This window comes from Enoplosus armatus, chromosome 22, assembly GCF_043641665.1.
Source record: "Enoplosus armatus isolate fEnoArm2 chromosome 22, fEnoArm2.hap1, whole genome shotgun sequence".
Classification (NCBI taxonomy): domain Eukaryota; kingdom Metazoa; phylum Chordata; class Actinopteri; order Centrarchiformes; family Enoplosidae; genus Enoplosus; species Enoplosus armatus.
The window spans coordinates 15,123,351-15,144,391 of NC_092201.1; the positions used below are offsets into that span (position 1 = coordinate 15,123,351).

The 21,041-nt window shown below is 42.2% G+C and overlaps 1 protein-coding gene across 1 annotated transcript in view; it reads left to right on the forward strand.

Moving 5' to 3' along the window:
- osbpl8 (oxysterol binding protein-like 8) overlaps positions 1-21,041 on the forward strand; it is a 66,165-nt gene that overhangs the window by 10,861 nt on the left and 34,263 nt on the right. The window contains exon 2 of the mRNA XM_070928877.1: positions 5,031-5,128. Within this exon, the coding sequence (XP_070784978.1) occupies positions 5,084-5,128 (45 nt within the window). The 5' untranslated portion in view covers positions 5,031-5,083. The remainder of the gene's footprint in view (positions 1-5,030; positions 5,129-21,041) is intronic.

Here is a 21,041-nt window from a genome sequence, read left to right on the forward strand (position 1 = left end):
TTGATGCGGAGGGGCCAGGAATTATGTAAAGGCATATTGTATTTGTGAAAACAGGAATGAGATTTCATCTGTGCTACAGGAATGGCTGCCAGATAATATTTAATTGTGCAATGCCGCAAGATCAAGTCTTTATTATTTTTCCAAACCAATTGAAAGTGCTCCTGCTTCCTGTTTTTGAGTCTCTGTATTCTTACATCAGAATAGAATCAGAAGAATCAGAAACTGTTTATTGCCAAGTAACATACATTACAAGGAATTTGCCGTGGTCTGATGGTGCTACATTTTTTTTAACATATAATCTGACATGTAAAAATATAAAGGCAAAAGTACATACTGCACAGTACCAGATTTCTATACATTTTTCACAGACATTTATACATTTCTATCTTGATTCTTATTCTGGAGAAACAGTCCTGGGATTCTCTGTGGTCTAGCAAGGCAATCCTCTGCCTCTACTTACATGGTTGATTAATATTCCTCACTCCCTGACCTACATGGATTAATTCTGTTAAAAGATGTCTCCCCCTGAGCACAGCGCCAAACTGGGACAGGCAGAAGATTACATTGGACCAAGTGACTTGAATGTCCCCTCTCCACTCTTTGTTCTGTTGTTTTCATTTCCATAGAGAGCATTTTTGGCCACCAGCCCCTTATTCCTGACAAGCTGACATGTCTAGTAAGTAAGTAAGTAATTTATTTTTTTCCAGAGTGTCATGCACAAAAAAAGTGCCCAGCCCGCATGGGCTTACGAGACACTACAAACAATAACACACAAGAAAAAGGAAAAGGACAGATATAATACACCTCTCTACATGTCAAACAATATCAGGCCAGATTTGAACATAATCCTGTATATCTAGTATAGCCTCGTGTTTGATACAGGAAATTACATCTTTTTTATTGCGAGGTAGTTATTAGCAAACAATGGGGATATTTACAGGTGGTTCAGTTGTATGGACAATATTCAGACAAATAGATGATTTCAGGATTTTTACAGCATCACAAACTGACAAATATATAATATATGTTATGTTATTATTTATGGAAAATTTGCACTTTGCTTATTTAAATGGTCCCTGAACATCTCAACACACCATTGCTATCTGAAGCAAACAACTGTACAGTAGCACATCTTTTCCTTTTCAAACTCTTGAAAAAAGAAGCCTTCGCTGTGAGAGATTCTTATTGGAGATTATCTTAAAGGCTTCATCATCACTTAGCAGGAGTGGAGGCCTTGTTCAGAACTGTCAGAGTGGTTGGCTTTCGTTTCAAGGAGTGTTGATAAAGGAGAGATTGAATCTTCAGACAAAAACATAGAAATGATATACAAATGTCTGTCTGGGCTGTTACAATCTCATCCTTTGCTGCTGTCAGTCATCTAGCATGGTAGCACACCCTATGTCTCACTTAACCACCTGGTAATCATTTCCCAAACACTCAGCAGTGAGAGCAGTGCCTCTATACATCTGCCTCTCGGGCCGTCAGAGAGCTGCCTCCTGTTTTTGAGAGCAACATCACTGCAATCAGCTTAGGATCCTGAAATGATTGCTGTCCTTGCTTGCCCTTGAGCTGAGCTCTACTGTTAATCTTAAAAAAAACCCAATCTAAATCAAAGTATTTCACTGCTGCGGATTCAATCCAAACAAATGTTTTCTGGTTTGCTCTTATTATTTTCAAACCAAGCATTTTCTGTAATGTATGTTTTTGGTGAAAACATCCTGCTTTTAAAAGCAAACTTAGTCAGCGTGCCTCATATTTTGTGATATTTATAATATTTGACAGGTTAGTATCGTGCAGCCCTAATTAAAAGCAAGTTGTCACAATAATTGGATCATAATGGCTCTGCAAGGCAATCAACACCCATTCAGAAAGGTTTATGTGAATATGTTTTTCTGAAGTAGTGTTCAAAGAAGCAAGGTGGAAAGTATCAACTTTCTAGCTTCTTTATCAAAAAGGCTGCGTTGGTTATTGTGGTATTGTCTCATAAATCCACCACTTGGCCATTGTAGCCTTCATCTCGCAAAATATGCAGCTCCAGGAATGGTGAAAAAAGGCTTGGTGTCCATTAGTCAAAGTTTGTTGTAGCACCGGTTTTGTTAACAACATATTGTGTATTTATGCTCTTGAACTGGAGTAGAAAGGAGAAACAACAACAAAAAAACATATTCCCAGAGGTTCCTTGCTATCTTTTGGCTCCGTGGAGAAACCCCTCAGCCAGTGTTTCCGCCTTTTGTTTTGGGGCCACTGCCAAGCCACAAGTTTAGGATTCCCTGTGCGTTTGCCCTCTATCTTTGGCAATGATTCATAGGTCTTAGCTCTCAGACTGCTGTGGTACGTCTGAAACAGATTGTTGTGTGCCAGCTTGTGTGAAGGGGGCAGAGTGTTGGTAAAGTGTGGGAGAAAGGGAAGACAATAGAACCATAGCAGAGTGGATTGTTTGTCACTGGCATTGTTTATTTGTTTTTTTAAGTGAAGTCTCCAACATTTGCCCATAATCAGAGTTTGGTATGGAAAATGAAAAAATCTCAAATAGGCAATAATAATTAGATAATAAAAATCAAGATTAAGAATGTACAGCCACACTAGCGGCAAATTTGGGCTATATAAAATAAATTGATTTGACAACTACAATGTTAATATACTGACGTTTAGCCGGTATAATGTCTTCATTTCGGGTATTACCATGCAAACATTTGCCAAACACAAAGCACAGCGGAGGCTAATGGCTAATAGCTGTGCACGTATTAGACAAATGAAAGTTTTATCCCTGATGGTGACACTACACAAAAAGTTAAGGGATCTCCAAAGTGATTAGAATTCATCCTGAGGGGAACATGAATGTCTGTACTAACATTTGATGGCAATCCATCCCGGCCATGTCTCCATAAGGGTGGCTGCAAATCGAGGGCAGCTTCAGAGCTAATTTGTATTTAGTCATCCAAAAAAATAAGCTGCAGCAGAAGCTGAAGCATATGTTGCACTGAGAGAGTCTCTCTGGTAAAGAGTGTCAACTAAATACTGAAAATGTAAGTCAATGGCAAAAAGCTAACTCTAGACCCAGAGATAAGGTAGGACACCATGTATCCCAGAGGGGAATTCAGTTCTACAACTTGATTTCTGTGTCCCCCCCCCCCCCCCCCCACCTCAGCTTCGTGGCCGCTGCTCCAGGATGAGTCACGGGCTGATTGCTAAAGCCGGTTTTGAGAACGAGTGGAAAGCATCTGTCTCAGTGTGATGGGTCCTTGAGAGTCGAGGCCAGATGAAGTGTGTGTGTGTGTGTGTGTGTGTGTGTGTGTGTGTGTGTGTGTGTGTGTTGGCTGGAGCCAAGAGGCCATTTGGGCGCTGGAGCATTACATTAGTAGAATGACTAGTAGGGGGTGAATTTAGTGACCTTCTCTTTGTCAGGATTGCCTGTCCTCAGTCTGATATTAGGCGCTGTTTGTTTCTTAGCAGTCTAAAGCTGCTTCCATCCTGCTACCTTCTACTACCTTCTTGGCACGATATCGGATCATAGTTTCCCCAAGAAATGGCCTATGTGGGTAATAAAGGTTTTATAGGGGTTGTGTTGAGTGTGTCGAATAGAATTTCATTGAAACACTAAATTGAGTTGAATGATTTCAACCGCAACACCTTTTCTCGAGTGTTGGTTACACAGAATCCTGCTTTCTCTGCTCTGCTTCTCAGTACCAGTCTGTGGCCTTTGTGATTCAAACTTGAACTTTATGTCCCCATAAAGCCGTTATTTACCTCACTGTTTCAGAACTCTGATTGGTCTGGATGAGATTGCCCTTTTCTCATGATCACTGGTCTCTGTGTAGTTGACAAAGGCAAGCAGGGGGGGAAAAATCCACAAATCCATTAAATCCAAAGTCATCTACTTGAGGCCACCGAGTCGTACTAATATATACCTGTCCAAGCCAAGGACAGAGTTTTCTTTTTGTCACACAATCCTTGCATCTGCAGCGTCAACACCCTCAAGTCAATAGCACTGCTTCTTTCTCAAGTGGCCTCTTGTGGCCTCATAGTCTGATAAAGTGTAATCTCAGTCGGGACCACAGGGTTCATACCATTTAAAACATCCACACAAAACAGCAATCAGCGTAAGTGGCTGCCTTCTGTAATTTTGAAAGCATTTTTAGGACAACCACGTGTTGGCAGGCAGCTGCTCCACCCAGAATAATCTCCCCGAAAGCAGCGCAGAGCGTAATTAACAGATGGTCCCACTTGTTCATGAACTCATGTTGAGGATTTAGCTGACAGTGGCATTACATTTGCGAACAGTGGCCTGTATTTTATTGTGTGCAGGTACAGCGGACTGCATTTAAAACAAATAGGTAATTCAAGGCCTTGTTGACAGGTGGGTGGGGCAGGGAATGTTAAAGGATAGGTGCATACAGATTGCTTTTGTGTAGCTCACCTTGGGCCTGTTTACTCTGTTTCCCATAAATCACATGATCATTTTTGTGTTTATTAGTTCATCATATTTGAAAATGTATGACCTTTTTGTTGCATAGTGTTAGTTTTCATCCTTGGTATTAGGGCTACCCTTTTGAACAGCTGTTTTATTTGTTGTTTCTTTGTGCATTAGAGGTTCTGAGTGTCTTCTTGTGTTATCCCTTTGTAGACTTTTGGTCAAACTGATGAGTACATTTCTGAGTCTTAAGGTTTTACCAGTCTTTATTTTTTGAAAAGCAAGGGGGAATGCTGAGCCAGGTTTCTGCTGCATTTAGTGTACAAAGACAGAAATGAGAAATGAGTGCTTCTGTATGGTAAACTGGCTGTTTGTTAGAGATAGTGGGCATGATGTGGGCATGATGTTGCAAATAAGTCTTGCAAACTAGCCGTCCCACATGAGGTTAAAGATCACTTTGAAAAAGTGCTATTCCAAGCTTGCTTTCAAAACGACTCAGATGTTTAGAGGACTGAATTTTGAACACATTGTACACTTAGAACCTGCAAATTACTAATGGAAAAAAAATGGTACACATATCGTCATGAAGTGGTAACACATTGTTTCTCCCTCCCAACAGATATGCAGTCGTCAGAGCAGCGCTGACAGGCCTGACTCTGGATTGAGACGACCATGGAGCCCTCCTCTGAGTCCCAGCAGGAGCCTGAGAAAACTTTGGTGAGTCAACGCACTTCCATGTGTGGGTACAGTCCCCCATGAACATGCATATGAAGACCTCCATCCCAAAACTACGCTATTCCAAAATTGCAATTGGAAAATAATTTGGAATGAAGCAAAAGACTTGCTTTTAAAGGATAAAATGTTACTGAGGTCTTTGTAACTGCAATATTTGAAAGATTCTGACTGATGAACTCAAGAGGACATTTGTTATTGAGCATTTTGGAATGAAACTCTACATATACTGCACACAAAGCATGCACCATATTCTGTATGCTAGATCAAGGAAGTAATCTGAAATCCACCCACCTTGCCTCATTGCCTCTTAGACGCTGATAATTGTCCCTCCTAATTGGTGGTCTTCACTCAACCTCCATGTATAGTCTCATGTCGGAAAGGGTTCCTGTTTCTGTGAAGCTTAATGATTAGCTTAAGGTGCTAATATTGCTAACCTGCCACAGGCTTGTCAGGCTCCCAGTGGCAGTCACTGCACTTTGCTGCCTGTAATTAAACTCGTGTCAGGGTGTGTGTGGGTGTGTGTGTGTGTGTGTGTCAGTAGACAGGCAAGACAGCTAAAGTCACTTCTGCAGACAATTAAAGGTCACACAGAGGTGTGTGTTTTTCAAAGTCCTCTTTCCTTGGAACAGAAATGGTGATGAAAACAGTTCGTTTTGCACTAAAATATAAAGTTTTTGCAACTTCCTGTTGTGTGTTGCAGGTTAACAGTGCCCTACTTGAGGCAAATCTGCCCTCAGAAGTCAATCTTCTCGGATACAATTTGATTGAATAGCCTGTAGTTCCTCATCATTTGAAGATCTCTTTTTGTGTTTTCTGTTGATAGTTTGGTTTATGGTTATACTCCTAACAAACCACACAGCAGGCCTCCTCTCAACCATCTGTTATGGTCATAAGAAGAGTACATGCATTTTGTGTTTCAATTAATTTCATTTATTTGGTGTAAAGCACTGGAAGGCAAGTTCAGTATTTACTCGTGGGGTATCAAGTGGTAGCCAGTACTGAGATCTGGTCTGGTGATCGGTGGTTTTAGATTTGAGAAGCATCAAAACCATATCCTCACTTTGTATCTTATAAAGAAACGTCTACCGAGCAGTGGCACCTTCAGTCACCACACACACACATTCACACACCCAAACATAAAATACCAGTTCCCTCCTCTCAGCTCCCAGGATTGTGATTCTGCCCTTTCATTTCACCTTAATCATAATCCTCAGTAGCCTTTTTTTTTTCTTCGCAGCGAGCTGGAGGGCAATTATAATTGCAGATAACTGAGGTGATAACGTTGCCGGCCATCTCTCCCACGGGCCTCCACACACAATGACATACAGTGGGATTGTATGGGAGCAGCGCTAACATCCCTCTCTTGCTTCTTTTGAGTCTTTCCTAGAGTGGGAGTTTTAATAACACTCCATATCTGTGGTGTAGTGCAAGCTAATTTCTCACCCCGCCTTCTCCAGAGCCTATTTCAGTGGCTGCATAATTAAACTGCCGATGCATAAATGGGTTTGAAAGCCACGTCGGTGTATTTACTGTTTCTTTTGAATGCTTTCTTTTGGAATTGAATTCAATTTGATGAGCGCGTACCTCTCTGCGATTTAGCAATAAATCGTAGAGGCTCCAGGGCAGTGTGTTATCCCTTGATCACACATTATGAGCAGTGCCAGGATGGTGTGAGACTTCGACTGCGGGACGATATTGTGTTGCTGGCACGTCCTGCTGTTCACTGAAAAGAAGGGCCCGTTTGGTGGAGAGGATGGCTCCCAACGTGAGATGAAAGGCTCTGGGACGCACGCCAGGTGTCTGCCACTTCTCCCCTCGCTCTTACATCCTCACAGTCAGGAGACGCTTCAGGAAGGTTTATGGCAACCAACCCCCCCCACCACCACCATTCAGTCTGCTGTCATTTGCATTGTACATACTGTAATGAAAGAGCTGGTGACCTGCTGTTCAGAATAGGCAGCAATGAAAAGGCACATGGACAGCCATTATGCACTTGAACAATGGTTTTGAGGTAGCTTAGAGGTAAGAGAAGAGGATCTGTGAGTAGAAGATCACTGACTGGGGGGATTTGAGCAGCTGAAATGAATGAGAAAAAAAAAAGTATCCTCTGTGGCTGTTGAATTGTCCTTTGGCAAGGCACCTCACCCCCCAGTTGTTCCAAAAGAGCTTTACAGTTGCCAACAGTACAAGACTGGTCCCAGGTGTGAATGCAAGGCAGGATATTGATAAGTGTAATTGTCTTTCATAAAAGTAAAAAAGTGTATAATAGTTGTCATTCCCATCTAGAGCAGCCTGACATTCTCGCCACAAGATGGTTCAGAACTTGAGTTTGATAGTCCGGTATTAACGAGAAAATAAGTCGAGGATTCTTGCCCAAGTGTGCATCTGTTCTTGTTTACTGCACGTTAAGACCTACATTGACCGTCTGGAGGCCAAGATTACTTTCATAATAAAATTCGACAAATGGTGTAACCGCTTTATATCTCAGTGAATCATCAACATGAAAATCCAAACCGATATGAAAGATTGCTGAGTCTAATGTTTGCCCAGATTAATGGAGTCAAGTGTATTCAAAGAGCACTTTAACTTTAAGGGCACTTTTCAGCCACACTGGTGGTGTGGGTCTAGGGGTGGCAATGTTGGTCCACCGCTGTGGTCCAGACTTAAGTATCTCAGCAACTACTGGATGGATTGCCATTCATCCTTTCCTCTGTCATCATCCCCCTTATTGCTAATGTGGGTTCACTGGCCTGGCGGGTACTGCTGATAGAAAGAGTGTGGGCTGCTGTCTATAAGTCTACAGAAATGTGCTACATTTGAAGATATGTGGCTAACCTGGAGTCTGAAGGAGAGTTTGTTTGTAACAAATCATTCAATTTTATTGTGAATCAAAGTAGATTTCATGTGACTTTTTTTGTATACTGATCAACAGGAAAATACTTTTTAATATCAAAGTGAAAACTGATCTCTTCAAAGTGATACCTCTGCTTCAAGTAGTGTTTTCCTACATTTCCTAGAATGCTGTTTGAAAACATCAAGAGAGTGGGCATGGACGTGTTGCTTTCAGTGGGTTACTGAATGGCCATATCATTTTATTGAATCTGACCATTTAGCTAGCCGTTGCTAGCTTTAATGTGGACCACACCCCTTACTTAATGTCTTGCGGCTGCATTGCATTATGGTCAATTGAGACGTCTGTTGTGGAGAAGCTTATGTCTGTTTCCTACTGTAATTGATGTGTCCTTGTGGTACAGAATATAAAAAAACTAAGCAAGCTCACCACTGATGTCATAGATGACATATGATGACTAACGAAAAAAGTATGCAATGCAGATATATCTTCATGTAACTTTTAATATTTCTGTATTAATTCATCTTGAATTCTTTTTTTCTTGTTAAGAACGAGCTAGGTACAGGGTCTTGGTTCTTAGACCTACAATGCTACATCATGTGACAGGAATAAGCTACAGGAGGCTGCAACAAGCCAGAGTTATTGGCTTCAGGCTGCTCTTAGGGAGTGAGAAAACGATGCAGTATCAGCTTCCGTACATTTGCGGTCGGACTCCGGGCACTGTTGACAGAACCGAGCTGACAACCTAGGCTGATGAGACGCGTTCTCACCACTAAAGTAAATAGGTTACAGTAAACAGGAAAAAGCAAGCTCATCCTCCATGGCTTTAGTTTGGCCTCCGATGCGGGAAAAACTGCAAGTGAAAGTCTGAAAATATACAGTGGGTTTCAAAAGACTTGAGAAAGTGAACTTGAGATGATGTGGGGGAAGTTGCAGATGTCAACATTAAGGATTGAAGTCAGTGCACTGCAGTGTCTCCTGCCAAGATTTGTTCAGTCCTGACAGAAAAATCAGTCTTTTAGCTGGGCCGAGGTTGTGGGTGGGCTGTTGATTTGAAGGCAGTAGTTAGGTCAGTACGAATTTATTAACACACATTACAGACTGGATGATTGGTAGAAACGCTGTGTGTGTGTGTGTGTGTGTGTGTGTGTGTGTGTGTGTGTGTGTGTGTGTGTGTGTTACCAAAGTAGTGCTTTTAGGGACCCATAGGACCCTTCAAGAATTGTTCAAAACTCATTTAGCTTTTTGTTTTTTCGCTGGTGTGAATTGATCAGTGCACACATGAACTGACTGGTATACACACACACCCACACACACACACACACACACACACACACACACATCCCTCTTGGAGTATCCAGTTCTTCTGGCTCGAGGAGGGTAATATACTGTGTGTCAGATCACTGGCTGCAATTATGATGTATGTTTTCTGCTGGCTTCAACACAGAGAAGAAAGAGGAGTGGCCGCCATTCCTCGCAATCTCTTGTGACATCATGTATTGTGCGTGTCCCCTTTCACAAATGTGTCCTGTAGCTATTATGCACGGGCACTGTTGTATACAGTCTTACATACAGTGATGCCCATTGTTGAAGTCATTCAAGCATTCATGAATTTATCCTCCATTTTGTACAAAGTATACCGAATGACAAATGCTATAGAAGCTCTAGAATAACGTACCTTTTCTTTCAAAATGACTGAATTGCAGCATTTTCTCAAGAAAACAGAAAGTAAACCCAAATTACTGCTCAGGTTTTTTTTATGCTGCTGCCACAGTCACTACCACAAATGGGTGCTTTGCTATTCCGTCTTCTTTGAGAAAACATTGTCAAAGTCACAGGCTGAATCACACGCGGCATGACACACGAGGAGTTTCCTGTCTGCAGCTGAGCTCTTGTGTCTCATTACAATGACCAGTGTTCTATTGCAAATGAGCTTTACATTTCTGAATGTGATTGATACAGTTCGTTTGTATGGTTGATTCTACTTTTTCAGTCTCCTTGGAGGAAGTTTTGTGTTGTTTTCCTTCCTTGTCCACCGCAGTACATGTGAGGAACAAGGAACAGGCATTTGTTTTTGTCAAGATATAAATATGTTCTCTCATCTAACCCCATGATGTGAATCATGGGCATCTCTCTCAGCAGATTAGATGTAGTCTGCTTCGTTACAGCTCTTCTTTTGTACACCTATTAAGAAAGAATTAGCCAATTTCCTCTATCAGGACAGAGCATGTAGTTGTTTTTTCACATGTATCACGGCCACAGTTACCTCCTTCCCGGTGACATCATGCGTGTGACAGCAAGACGCCAAGCTATGATTGGTCGGGGACCAACGCCATTTATTTGCTTTCTTGCCAAGAGTTAGATGATCTGTCCGTCCAAAGCTACAGCCAACAGCCGGTCAGCTTAGTTTAGCATAAAGACTGAAAGCAGGGGTAAACGGCTAGCCCGGCTCTGACCGGAGCTAACAAAACCCGCCTATTAGCAACTCTTTACACACTATGTCCTTTTTGTTTAATCCAAAGTACAAAAACAGGTTGTGGTTTTATAGTGGGGTTGTGTGCCAGACTATTTCTTGGCCATCCTTAGTCACTTTGTGGAGTCTAGCCTGGTTGCCTGGCATCCTCGCGCTGATGACAAGACCCCAAAGAAATAGTCTGGCACATTAGCATATTCCCAAAATGTCTAACTATTGTTTGAAAGAATTTTCCTGGCAACGGACACATTCATGTATCTACTAACTGTGTCAAAGCAGGCGATGGCTTTAAACTGACTTGCCAGGGAGGTTTTTTCACAGTACATTGTACTGTCACCGACCTTCTTATCAAGTGCTAAATCATATTTCTAGCAAGCTGGTGTCAAATTTGGTGAGACCCACAGCAAGCTGCAGTCATGTAGTGCCATTTCTTTGAGCTGTTATTGTTGAATGTAGAACTACTTCATTGCCTGAGGAGACTAAATGTGTTCGTTGATGACATCGAAAGCCTTTGGCTTGTTCGTTGAGTCTTGTTTTGCAGATGATTTACTCTCATGGACGATGAGACTAAACTCTGATTGAATCCTGTGTGTTGCTACATCCACAAACAACCTTTGGTTAATGCTACGTATATGTTACATGTGGCATTGTATCTTTAAATGGCCTCCGTGCTGTGGTGTGTGGAAAACAGTTAAGCAGGTTAATGGAAACGGCAGCACAGGAGACTGCATTAAGGCTTGCGTTATTGGGATCATAATAAGTAGGGGGGGGGTTGTCGTCCTCTGGGGTGATTTTCCACGTGGCCGGGGAGACTGCTCGGTCGCTTTGGTTTATTGGTGCAGAAGGGCCTCAGTCAACAAGAGCACGAGGAAGAGCCGTGTGGTTACAGTAGCTGCGCTCGAGGGCGTACACGGAGCTCTGACTTGCACTAATAACTGCCTCAATGACACTAGATTCAGCCCTTTAGAAACAGCCTACTTCCTTGTTTTGTGGCGTTGTGGTGCTGGTTTGTGTGTCAGATGATGTTTGTCTGAAAAAGAGCTTTTTTAAAAGAGCTGTGTTGTAGTCAAAATGCCTGATAGGGGGATCATAGAGAGAGAACACTTAGATGAAGGAAAAGAAGGAGTGAGATGGATGGATGGGGAGATAGCGACAGGGGGAGATCATGAGTGAGCTTTGAGGCCAGATAAAAGCAGAGGAAGAGTAAACACATACTAGTGACGTAACAAATTTACAGAGTAAGACAGCAAGGAAATTACTGAAGTGGAGAAGAAGAAGAAAAAGAGCAGGAAAGAGAAGAGAGAGCACATTAGAGAGACAGAGGGAGGCTCAAAGCCTCTCGTTCTTTCTGCCTTGTCTCCTCCCTTCAGTGTTTAATGTGTGTGTGTGTGTGTCAGAGAGACAGGGCTGAGCTCAGTGGCTTGTCGTACCAGGTTTAGTCTGACCAAGAAGCGGCAGCCACGGCGACGAGCTCACCTCCCTCGACTGACTGCCACATGGTACGCATTTCCTCTCTCACTGTAAGTAAGTGAACCTTAACACTGTCAAAACGGGAAACGGGAGTGGGCGGATTAGAGAGAATGTCAGGCTGGGTTCAAGTTGATCGCACGGTGTGCTGTCAAGAAGAATTTCTGTTCTGCAATAAGACGTAGACATGTTCAAAAACCTGGCTATCAGTCTTAGAACATATGTTGTCATATGGTGTTGCCGTAAAAGTTTTTTAAGCTTTAGACTCATCTTCGTGATGAGGTTTCACACTTGGACACAGAGTCTCCTGTGTCGTTTCCTCTCCATCTCGTCGTTTGCTCAGTTATGTTGTCACTGAAAGAAGGCCAACACTCACTGCCACGTTTTTGCTCAAGGGCTATGTGTACGGCTAATACAGATCACGCTGCTTGCTCAGTATTTGTTCTGTATTTCTTCAGAGAGATCCTTGCATGTATCTGAACCGGGCGATAGCCAAAGCATGGATCCAGTCGAGGCTAATGACAGAGCGGGGGGGGGGTCTCTGGTCTCTGGTTGCTCGCAACCGAGGAAGGAGAGACAGTATAGAAACATGATAGCTCCTTAATGAAATGCTCTCAAGTCCAGTTAAAATCCTGATGAAGCTTTCAAGTACAGTTTTACAGTAGTACAGTAATCAAGATTCCTATTGCTACCTAAATGTCTGACCATGTGCGTAGCTCGTTTGAATGAGGGCAAATCAACCAATTATCTATTGCTGGGATGCAGTTACGTAACAACAGTTTTCCAGGATTGTTGTTGTTTTGTTTTTCATTAACCCCCCCCCCATAAAAGAGGCAGGAATCTTGGATGCGGCACAGGGTTGGCAGGCAGCTGGGCCGGGGTGAGTGTAATCAGGTTGGTAGTACTAGCCGAGGCCTGTGTTCATTCATTCTGAACAGCTGCTGGTGTCTGGAGTTTAGCTTGATGCGGCTTCCTACAACAGGACAAGGGAATCAAGCATTCAAATGGTATTACACAGCAAGACTTGCAAAACACTCATGTGTAATTATATGAATTCATTATAGCCACATAATCACATGAATTGCCATTTTGTTTTCATTTCATTATTCAGTCTGATATTGTGTTCATGTTGGCTGTTTTCAGTGGGTGAAGAAGTATTGAAATCCTTAAGTAGCAAAAGATTAATGAAAAAATACTCCATTATGAGTAAAAGTCCTGCATTGCGTGTTATATTATTGGATCATTGTTAGTGATCCAATGATTATGATAATAATTAGCATGTTATGGTACTGGTTTAGGTGATGTTAATCTCAATTTATATACAACATATGTGTTTTGTTGTCATTTTCAGTTTACACTGAAGTTTACACGCGGAGTGTCAGGAGCATTTCAATTACTGTTTGTCCTATCTGTTGTAGAAACATGTCGATTTAAGAGTTGCTATTTCTTTAAGTCGAGTTACAAAAAGTACAGCTGCGTCTATCTCACCCACGCCTTAGTTCCCGATGAAATACGAGGTATACAGCTTTTAATATTTCAGCAGCTATCCAGGAGCTCTTGCAAGGAAACGGCACCAAACTCCGTCTCATGCCCTGATGAATTAACACACACAGTTGTTGTTAGGAGTCCGCATACAACACCTCAACTCAAACCCTTAAAAATGTAGTGACATTTTTCCAGTTTGAACCTCCTGCTGGACACTTCAGCTATCTAAATCCCCTAAACAAGAAAGAAATCCGGCTGTGATCAGCCAGCAGTTCAATTTCCTCACTGTTGAGCCAATCCTCGATGGTGGTGTGAGGTTTAAATTTCAGACGGCTAATGGCCTAGCTCACAGCTTTGCCATGCTGAGACCGGGCCAAATAGCGTCTGCACTGCTTTAATCAATAGGTATTGTACTGATATTATGAAGGCCAGCTCATTCCCACTTTGCCTGTACTAAGAATGTATTCACTGACACTATTGTGAGGTGCTTTGAATGAAAATAATCACAAAATAGCATTTGACTCTGTTATTCTGTAGTTAGTAAGTTTAGTACTGCATCTTCAATATTGCTACCACCCTTCCTCTTAAGGAAATGTACCTTGTCACCTCCATGCTGTCCCTGAGTCCCCCCGCAGCGATGAAACCGAGACTCCCCTCTATGGGAGGCCCATGGACCCACCCAGCTAACTCCCCACCCCCCTCTTTTTTGGAGGCTGACGTGCTGAAATGTTGTAGTGTAATGAAATGCTGTCTGCAGCCGGTGTGAGGTCGAGCCGAAGCCCCCCTCCTGCTCCCTCCTCATGAAAGCTAAAACATGCACCAGACACAATTGTTCAAACCACAGAAGACGCTAAAACCAGCAGGTTTAATCAACTTGGTTTCCCAGTGGCCTGTGAGGTGACATCATTAGGTTTCATGTTAGCAATGGAGAGAGAGAGAGAGAGGATGACAAACAGAAATCCTTTGGGTACGCTCCTGCTACTCTAGTATCTGAATATGCCCTGCTGCTGAGAATTATGTCTTTATGGATTTCCTGTCAGGCCAGACAAGGACTCCGATTTCCCTTCTGTCCTCCTCCACCCGTATCTGCAGCAGAAGTTAAATACTTGTACAGTCAATTTGTTGGGAAATGCTGGACTACAATTAAATGTAATGTTGCTCTCAGTGTGACAGTATTTTCTTTTTTTTTACTTTGATGTCCATCAATAAACGTCTATAAATCAGCTTAGAAATCATAGAAGAAACTTATTATAACTCCAGAACTTGCCTGAGAATCATCAGATTTTTAAGTTTTCTTCAGTATCAAAGTAATCCAGTGATAGTTGTTTGTACACCCATGGGTGCATTTCAAAGAGGAACTGCTATTGGCTAATTCGGCATACTTAATGGTGCAATGGCGAAATTTACTTCCTGTTTACATCTCCATAGTTCCAAAACTTAAAGCATGATCATCCCCCAATTAGAAGTAAGAAAAAGAATAATAATAGGTGTGACAATATCCATTAATGTCCCTATGGCATTGACATTTATCAGACTTCGACCTGTATCAGTCTGGTTAGACTTTAAGGCAGCAGACTAATATAGGGACTGACACTATTATAACACACGTTCAGTGCAGCAGGTTCATTAACAGAAGCTGTTTTTGAGCTCACTGTCAGATGGCACACTGCTTCAGCTCCTCAGTGATGGCGCCATGTTCTCCACACCTGCTCCCCAGCACAGTGGTGAAAAGCTCCACGGAATTCACTAATTCTTAGATTGTATTAGTGAGACTGCCATTGTATCCCAGTGTTCATTGCACATCCATCAATGTATATGCCCACAGGAGGAATAAATGGCAATACTTTGGCCATGCTTAACAAGTGCAGACGTGGTGCTTGTTGTCTCTCTATATAGTCAACACAGACACTTGAAAACACAAAACACTTACAGGCTGCTCATTCTGATAGATTAAAGATTGTAGCTCCTACCTTTCTGCCTACTTGTCAAATGAATGAATACCTTGGGTCTCACAGTGACTAGTGTTTACTGCCTTGGCTCAGGTCTTAGTCAGAATAGTGTCTTGGCCAACTGAGTCAGCTCTGGCCACACTCTCTGGGCCCATATGATTAGACATTTTATTTATGGTGCGTGCTGCAGTCCCACTCCAGCTGTAAATCTGCCACCATATGGGCAGCTCCCAAGATGTGCAACTCATGCAGTAGCTCCCCGCCTGCCTAAACTCAGGCTTTGACCACGGACCTGCCTTGTGCTGACAGATGTGTCAGTTCTTTGATGGATAAAGCCACTGTGACACTACCGCATGCTGGGCCGGACTCTGTGTTTTCACACTCGGCTGGTGCTGCAGAGGAGGATGGTTTGGGAGATGGTGGATTGCAGTGCCATGGCTGTTTGGCAAACACTGTAGAAATGGCTGCACAATTTTGTATTACCTTATTTTCCAAAGTATTCTTGTGTTTATCTTCAAAATTCTTTTTATTTTAACAAAACAAGCCAAAATATGAGGGTGTCAGATTTTGTCTTCACACAAATGGCTGTACAAGAAGTAAGAAGACTAAATTGAGTTTAAAACAAACAAAATTTGGATTTAAATCAGTTTACAGGGTGTGTTTGTGTAGAGGTCGTCATTCGATTTGATGTCAGTTCTTAGAATAATCATGTGTTATTCTTGGGGGTCGGAAGAGCCTTTGCAAATTCTCTCTAATCAGAAACATTGCTCTTACCATAGAAACCTGACATTAGCTTTTAACTGGTTGTTACCTGAACTCGGCTCAGTTTAATTCTACAATTACTGAAGATGACTATGAATGCCCCCCTATTGCTGTGCTGTAACCAGTGGAAGTTCCTATCTGCCTTGTTGTGATGTAAGGAGTTTACAGTTAGTGCTTATCTTCATGCAGGAAAGCTACATTTTTCAGATATTTGTAGCTTGCATACACAAGACAGTCCATTCCATTAGACCAGTATTTAGGTTTTGCCTTCATAACAATCTGTTTTGATCGTAAGCTGAATAAATGGCGAAAGGTGCCCTTCAGATATAGAAAAAAGGAAAACAAGCTGTTGTTATCGCTTCTTTCCCTGCTACTAAAAAGAAACTGGGTCAGGAATCTGCTGCGAGTGATGTTTAAACATTATGTAATATGTCATGGCATTTTATCCTGCGTAAGCACTCTTTATATTTTCAGGGGCAGAGAGAGCGGTCTGTGTTTGAGGCAGTGTTTCCTGTAGAGCTTTGGAAGCTTTGAAGGGGATGGGGGTAATTTCTGTTACAGCATGTGTTTCAGTAGAAACATATATATATATATATATCATTTTTGTGGTAATTACTTTATATAGATTGGCTAAAGACTAAATTATGGATCCTCAGTATACTGCACTAAAGCAAGTGTGGAAATATGGAAATAATACCAGTTCAAGCCAAGCAGTTGAATCTAACTACTGGAAAATGTATGAATGCTGTGTACGTTTATACACAGTTATAATTTACATTTTATTATATATTTTCTACCAACTGTAACTTTCACACCTGGCAGCTACTCCGTATAAAGGAAGTGAAATCAATTAAAGTCAATGGGATCAGGGAATTCACTCGTGGGGGTCAAGTAAATCTACAATTTCTTTGTGTTGAGTTCACTTTTGTGAACTTTTTACCTGGAAATTTACACTGTTGACCAACAGCAAGCTGTCTGGCGGTGCTGATCCTTGAGGGAACAGAGAGCCTGGGGAGTCCAAAATGGAGGAAGCTATTGTAGCTTATTATCAGAGTATAAACAGCGCAACAATATGGAATAGTTTTTAGACAGTTAGCAGACAGGTGTCGATAGTGCAAACATGTCTTTTGAATACTTTGAATGAACTGGTTGAATTTACTGTCCCAATTGCGATAAAGCAACTAGCAGGCAGTTAGCACGCTTGTCAGCTCAGATGGCTTCTTCCCCTCTTCAGTTAAAACTCTTTATTGAATGAAATATGTATATCGAGTACAAAGAAAATAGAAAGATGCCGTGGGGGTGATAGTGACTAACCAGCGCTAGCATGTTCCCTGCTGGCTAGCATGTTAGTGGTTAGCTCGTCAGCCACAGTTGTTCACTAACTTGCCCCACGAGCAGTCACTACGTCACCAATGATTTGCACGGTGCCAAACAGAAGCAAAGCAGGAACAAAATGGCTATAAAATATGATGATAAAAACAGCAAATTTGCTGTTTGTGCAGGTAAAATAAAAAAAAATATATAAAACCTCCCAAGTGTCCCACAAAATCAGCTTCTCTCGAAAGGGAAAAAAAAGAAAACGGTTTTGCACCATTACTCCCCTCTCTGCTTTTGCTTTATGTCCCTGCTTCAGAAGAACTTGAAATATTTCTCCCCTACTGTCCTTGTATATCATCTTATCGACACAGCAGGCAGCTGGCTTTTGTCTGAAAGCCACATAAAAGATCCCCTCAAACTCAGACAGCAAAATTTCACCTTGTCCTAAAATACAGCTTTTCCCTCTTAAGGAGAACTGGACACTACACCTTTGAGATGATGGTGACATTGGTCTGTCATTGGTCTGGGAAGGTTGTCTGAAATCCATGCCATGATACACACATTCGACTCGAGGTGGAGAGGTGATGCAATAATTGCAAAGGTATATGAATAGATCTGCAGTCAAGGTGGAATTATGGGCCTTAAATTACATATCTATTAGGTTTTGTCCTTCATGGTAGAACAGACCACTCGTGTGAGCCGTCATGGTGAGTCTATTTGCTTTGAGTCATATCATATCACATTGCCCTAATCAAACACATTAGGCTAAGGGTTGCTCACAGCCCTCCACAATAACACCTGCTGTGTCCAGCCTTCTTTTCTGTAGTTCCAGTTGTTTATATCACTTTGGAGTCTGACAGTCGTACATGTATATCTTTCTGTGGTCATGTTCACTAACATCCTGGTATCATTGATCACTCAAGCCCTCTGGGTTATCTAAGATTTGCTGTTTGGTTTACACTTAAATGAAAACTGGCTCACACTACCTACAGGTAGTAGAAGTCCAACTGCTGTCTAACAAAAGAATGTGGTTGTATTGGGCAGCTCACGGAAATTCATCTAGATCTAAAACAAACAACGCGGTTGTCGGCTGTCATCTTTCCCAGTGTCTGTCACCAGCTTGCTTGCTTGCTTGCTTGTGTGTGTGTGTGTGTGTGTGTGTGTGTGTGTGTGTGTGTGTGTGTGTGTGTGTGTGTGTGTGTGTGTGTGTGTGTGTGTGTGTGTGTGTGTGTGTGTGTGTGTGTCTTGGCAAAGTCATATTGGATCCACCTTTGTACCAGAGTTAGTGCAAAGACGATATGGGAGGCAGCTCTCAGTACATGTGTTTAATTAAAAGTGTATTTGCGTAGGCACTGCATTGGACTCTGCCCTTCAACATGGTTCGCATTGATTTCATTACTGTCAGAGGAAACAATCATGACTTGATTTGCATTAAAAGACATAGCAGGTTTCCATGATGTATATTTACTTCAAACTACAAAAATGGAACAGTGTAGGCTGGGACATATGATAATATATTTTTTTTTAGGAAACTTAATTTGATGAGTTTAGAGAACACTCAGTAGTACATTAATTCAAATCATTATTTCAGGTCACTAGACTTCAAGTTCAAGTTCTGAAATGGGTCTGAAAATGAAAACTAGAAATTTTGGAAACATTTCCAACTGTCTTCTCTTAACAAGCCCCGTTGCGTCTAACCACCTTTTTATCCCGTCCATGCAGGATGTAACGTACCAGGACTGGCACTGAAAATGCATAAAATGCTTCAAAGGCCTGTTCATAGATGACAGCTTTGCCTCATTGATCAACTCTCGGGGGGGGTAACCTGCCAACTGGCCCATTTCTTTAGATATTTACAGATCAGACACTTTGTGCAATCTCAAATATCCGGCTTTCACAAGTTATCTGACACCAATTTTATCAATCTGGTCTATGCCTTCAATCCATTAACCATAGGATCAGTATCGGTTCTTTAGGACTTAATATCAGGCCTGAAATGTTTCCCTTTAATCAAACTAAAGGCAGCTTTGGTGCTCAATATAGGCCACTCCCTCTTTGACGACATATCAAATGACATTTCCAAGCAGGTGCACTCATTAATTAAATTTAATATAGTCTACAGAGCCCACACCAAGACAAATGATCTAAAATGTATCCCGAAGTCAACCATAGCTGCAATAAATGTAAGGGTGCTAATGCGTCATCGATCACAGAATGATTAAAAAATGAGAAGCGATGAAGAAGAGATCAGAATGACCAGCGGATAAGCAACACATTTTTTCCCATGGGTGTTTCTTGGACATGTCTGCAAGTGTTGAATAAGTCCAACTTAAGCCAGAAAGGACACCTTTTGATTGGTCTGTCATGCATTTAGATCCACTCCTCCACCCCTACAGCTGAGTCACCCACCAGCCTCCACTGCTTGATTGTCGAAAGCCTTTCAAATGCTAATACAGGCCTGCCACATGTAGCGATCTAACTGTGTCTACTAATGAAACTCTTCTCAGGCTTCCTGTCACAATTTAGATTTTTTCTTAGTGACACTTTGAGATTATTCATAGCGTTCACTTTGTCTTTCTGTCACTCTCCACCCCACCCCACCCCCCCACACTCATCTCCATAATTAATCAGCACTTATCATCAGGTGAGGCTTTTTATAAAGAGCATCCATGCCAGGCTCATGCGGCAGTCTGTCAGTCAAGAAACCTGACGACAGTTGCCGTGAGTTTACCTCTTGTTGAACCAAACAGAGAATATGATCTAGACGATGATTGATGGTGGGAAAAACAGAAGATTGTTGATTTGAATTCTTGGACTATTTAGGAGGAACCATCTGGGAATCCTCCCAGACTTCCTATCCCAAATTCCTCTAACCGCCATGCCCCCGTGGCTGAAGGTCAGTGTTTTGCAACCCAGGGGGAGTGGCCAAAGTGTAACTGTGCTTTCCCACTGTGAGACAATGAGCTGAGCCAAGATTAAATTAGAAAACCACTCTGTTGATGCCTCTCCACAAAGCCTTGTTAATCGACCTCTGACGTTCAGTGACAGTTTCCTAATCCATTTGCCTTATTATTGTAAGCAGCTCTTAGTGTTGTCTATCCTCTCAGATAGAGGCTCTACAATTTCGAACCAATCAGAACTTAGTGACTTGATTTCCCCTTCCTGATTAACTGAGCAACATCCAATCAGGGGCATTGTTTTCTTTGTCTTTCTCCTCACTGAGCCGCCTGTGGTTGTGATTCGCCTGACTGGGGATTAGGTGCAATCCGGCGTCGTTCCAGGTACGACCGTGACGTCAGTTTACCATGCTATCCACTGCAGCCGTACGGATTGCCATCATGTGTTAAATGGGCAATTCGGCGTAAACCTTTTATGAGAGCCAAATGTTCTCCTAATGGTGGGGAGATTAGGAAAAGTCTGCAATGTGTTGACGTTTTGTGTGCCTGAAGGATGACTGAAGCAGTGTGGTTACTGCTTAACTTGCAGGATAGAGGATAGCCGCAGTGAGCAAACGTGATTGGAGCCCGTTTTTTGGCTAGCTGTTAGGTGCGTCCACCCTCTGCTGTGCACAGGAACAGGTGGAGGGAATTG